Raw genomic sequence first — 2779 nt, 5'->3', positions numbered from 1 at the left:
CAGCAGGAACTGCAGTACAGTTATCCATTCAGAGGTAAATGCTCCAGCATCATACTACTTCTTACTCTTACCTCTCTGGCCCAACTAATTTAAATTCTTTTTCCATGCAGTAGCACCATTTTCCCAGGAGAAGGGTAAGCATTCCCACCCCAGAGAAGACTGTAGATCTGTGCCTGGGACACTCTTTAGGTTGTGGGAGACAAATTCAGCCACTTTAGACCAAGCAAAAAACACCAAACTCCATTCTTTACTTGCCTGGCAAGAAACTACTGAACATTTTGGGAAAAGGAACTACCACAAACCATTAAATTATACCATGCTTCATGTGCTCTGATCACTAAAAATTCAAGGAAGACAACTGCAAATGTTATACATAATAAATAGTTCAAGGATCACTAATTGGTAGCCACTTTACTAAGTCAGTGCAGAAAAGCTTTTGGACAACTTGAAGGATGGCTTCAAAGACAAAAATAGTTCTTTCCTACCAGTACAACTTTGGGCCAAACTCTAGAAGAGAATGCAAGGTTTCTAACCCTTACTGGAAATAAAGAGTACCCTTTCAGCCCAGTCATACATGTTTAAAACTAGACTAAGGACTAAACTTAAGACATGGGTCTCTCCTCTGTGTGCCCTAGTGACTTAAGACGGCTTTTGTTCACTTAATCTTGTTTTACGGTCCTGCTGAGAAGTGCCTGGTGCTCCCCAAGATTGCACAGAAAACAGACATTCAACCTGACGCTCTGGGTTCTGCTCCACAGGAGGAATCTCCTCAAGTCCTTTAGCATATCTGAATTTAGCTTCACAAGCACTTAACAGTTAACAGCTCACCAAGATACTTACCTGTTCTTCCCTTTTCTGTTTCCGAAGCTGGATTCCTTCCTCCTCTCTTCGTCTGCGCATTTCTTGGGGATTAAGTGCATTATTCTTGTAGCTTTTCATTCTGAAGTTATCTTTACCCGGGCTTGCCATGTTGTCTATTAAAAAAAAGAAAAATTACTCCAAAAGGCCAAACCTTGTAAGGCAAACATGCCATCTCTTGTACTACAAAAGCATCTACAGAAGCAGCTCTATATTCCTACAGCTGCTTGCAATACCCAGTTCATCAACAAAAATCTCTAAGGTAGAAATCAGAGAAAAATCTTTGCCTAGACAGGCATTTCTAAACTGCAGATTAAACTACAGATCACCTCAGGGATCAGATACTTCATTAAAGGGCATAAGCTACTGCAAAAAGAAGTTACAGGTCTTATGAGCAAACTGAGAAGCAAAAAGCAAAAACATTACACTGCTAAATTTTGATTCTGCAAGCAAGTAAAGGAATTTGCTTCCTCCTCTCATAAAGAAGACATTAAATGTATTAAAAAACACGGACAAATTAAAAAAACCCACCTGCAGTAATTACTGCTTCATTTAACATCTTCCTGAATTGTTTTTTTTTTTTTTTTTTAAGATGCCTATCTTGCAAACATAACACAGGATCTAAAGGTTATCCCGTGTTTCCTTCTAAGCCGTACAAAGAAAAAACTCTGCAGATAAACAAATTAAGGGTCACTAGCACCCAGACAGGCATACTCTTCTCCATTTTAAACTAACAAAATGATTGACCCATTCTAATTAACAGCTCTTTTGATGGATTAGAGGATGGGAATCTGCCTGTCATTTCAGGCATATCAGTTGTGAAAAGATAAAAGTGATAAAACATGATTCTGTCACTGAAATAATAAAACTGACTGAAAAAGGTTGTTAATAGCATGGTGCTAGTTTTTAAAGCTAAAACTGCAGCCTTCATCTGAGAAATAACTGTCAAAAATAGGATTTAAGACTCTGTACAAATCCTCTGTTGTCTGAAATTCTTCCACAACAGAAAAACATACATAAGAATATCTGAACTGCAGCTCTTGAGCCGCGCACAATTCTCTGCCAGCTTCTGTGCTGGGACTATTCATTTTTTTTATATCAGCAGTACCAAAGACTGCTGATCAATAAACACAAGCTATGAGCTATGAGAGGAAAACAGCCCACAGACTTCAGCTGACATCAACAAGACACTCCCGAGGACTCTGCTGCCTGTTTCACCCAAACACATTTACTTCACAAGAGCCTCAGTAAACTACTGCCATCTCTGGACCACGATGTGCCACGGTGTGCCACCATCTAAAGCAATCTTCTAGTAATTGTCATGTCACTTCTGAAATACAATTTAAGAAGATAATTTTTCCAACAACACTGCTGGCTTACCTAGCCCTAGAACATCATCACTTCCTTAATCACTCTTGTGTTGCTAATTTAGTTGTGCTAATAAAACTGTCAGGCCAAGCAACGAACTGAGCAAGAGAAGCGTGCGTTCAAAGTAACCCAGTTTAGGCCACCAGCTCAATAGAGAGTTACAGAAGCACAACGGGAAGGAAGCTCTCCCCAAAACCATTTTCAAAAAGAAAAGCTTACAAAGTCATAGCTTCATTCTGCCCACAAAGGGTTTTGGTATAGACACGACACGGGCAGAAAGACTGGCAGTCCCTGATCTACGCAGGCTTCGCAACTTCTCCATCTAGATCCAAGGAAGTCTGCACTTCTGCTCTGCAAAACTACGCTCGTTTTAACACCAAATCCCTCTTCCCACCACATCCTGCATCTCGCCTACTTGTTGTGCCTAGACTAAGACGTACCCTAGCGATAGCTTGGGGTTTTTTTCCCCTCCCTGCCTACGCAAGGCTCCCCGAACACCGCGCCTTGCCGAACCACCGCCCCCTCCCCGACTGGCAGCGCCGGGGGAGGCCGC

General features: G+C 41.4%; 1 protein-coding gene across 3 annotated transcripts in view; it reads right to left on the bottom strand.

The window, feature by feature from the left end:
* Positions 1-998, bottom strand: part of KPNA5 (karyopherin subunit alpha 5) — a 19788-nt gene extending 18790 nt beyond the window's left edge. For 2 of the 3 annotated variants that reach the window (XM_009645225.2, XM_035900685.1), the window contains exon 1: positions 841-998. In XM_009645225.2, the coding sequence (XP_009643520.1) occupies positions 841-969 (129 nt within the window). In that variant the 5' untranslated portion in view covers positions 970-998. Of the gene's footprint in view, positions 1-71; positions 180-840 lie in introns of those variants that run through there. The other variant, XM_035900686.1, reaches the window with a different exon arrangement.
* Between the last annotated feature and the right edge of the window lie 1781 nt (positions 999-2779).

The sequence above is a fragment of the Egretta garzetta genome, unplaced genomic scaffold (genome assembly GCF_000687185.1).
Source record: "Egretta garzetta isolate BGI_Z169 unplaced genomic scaffold, ASM68718v1 scaffold18, whole genome shotgun sequence".
In the NCBI taxonomy this organism is placed as follows: domain Eukaryota; kingdom Metazoa; phylum Chordata; class Aves; order Pelecaniformes; family Ardeidae; genus Egretta; species Egretta garzetta.
This window is presented reverse-complemented; position numbering and strand designations above follow the sequence as displayed.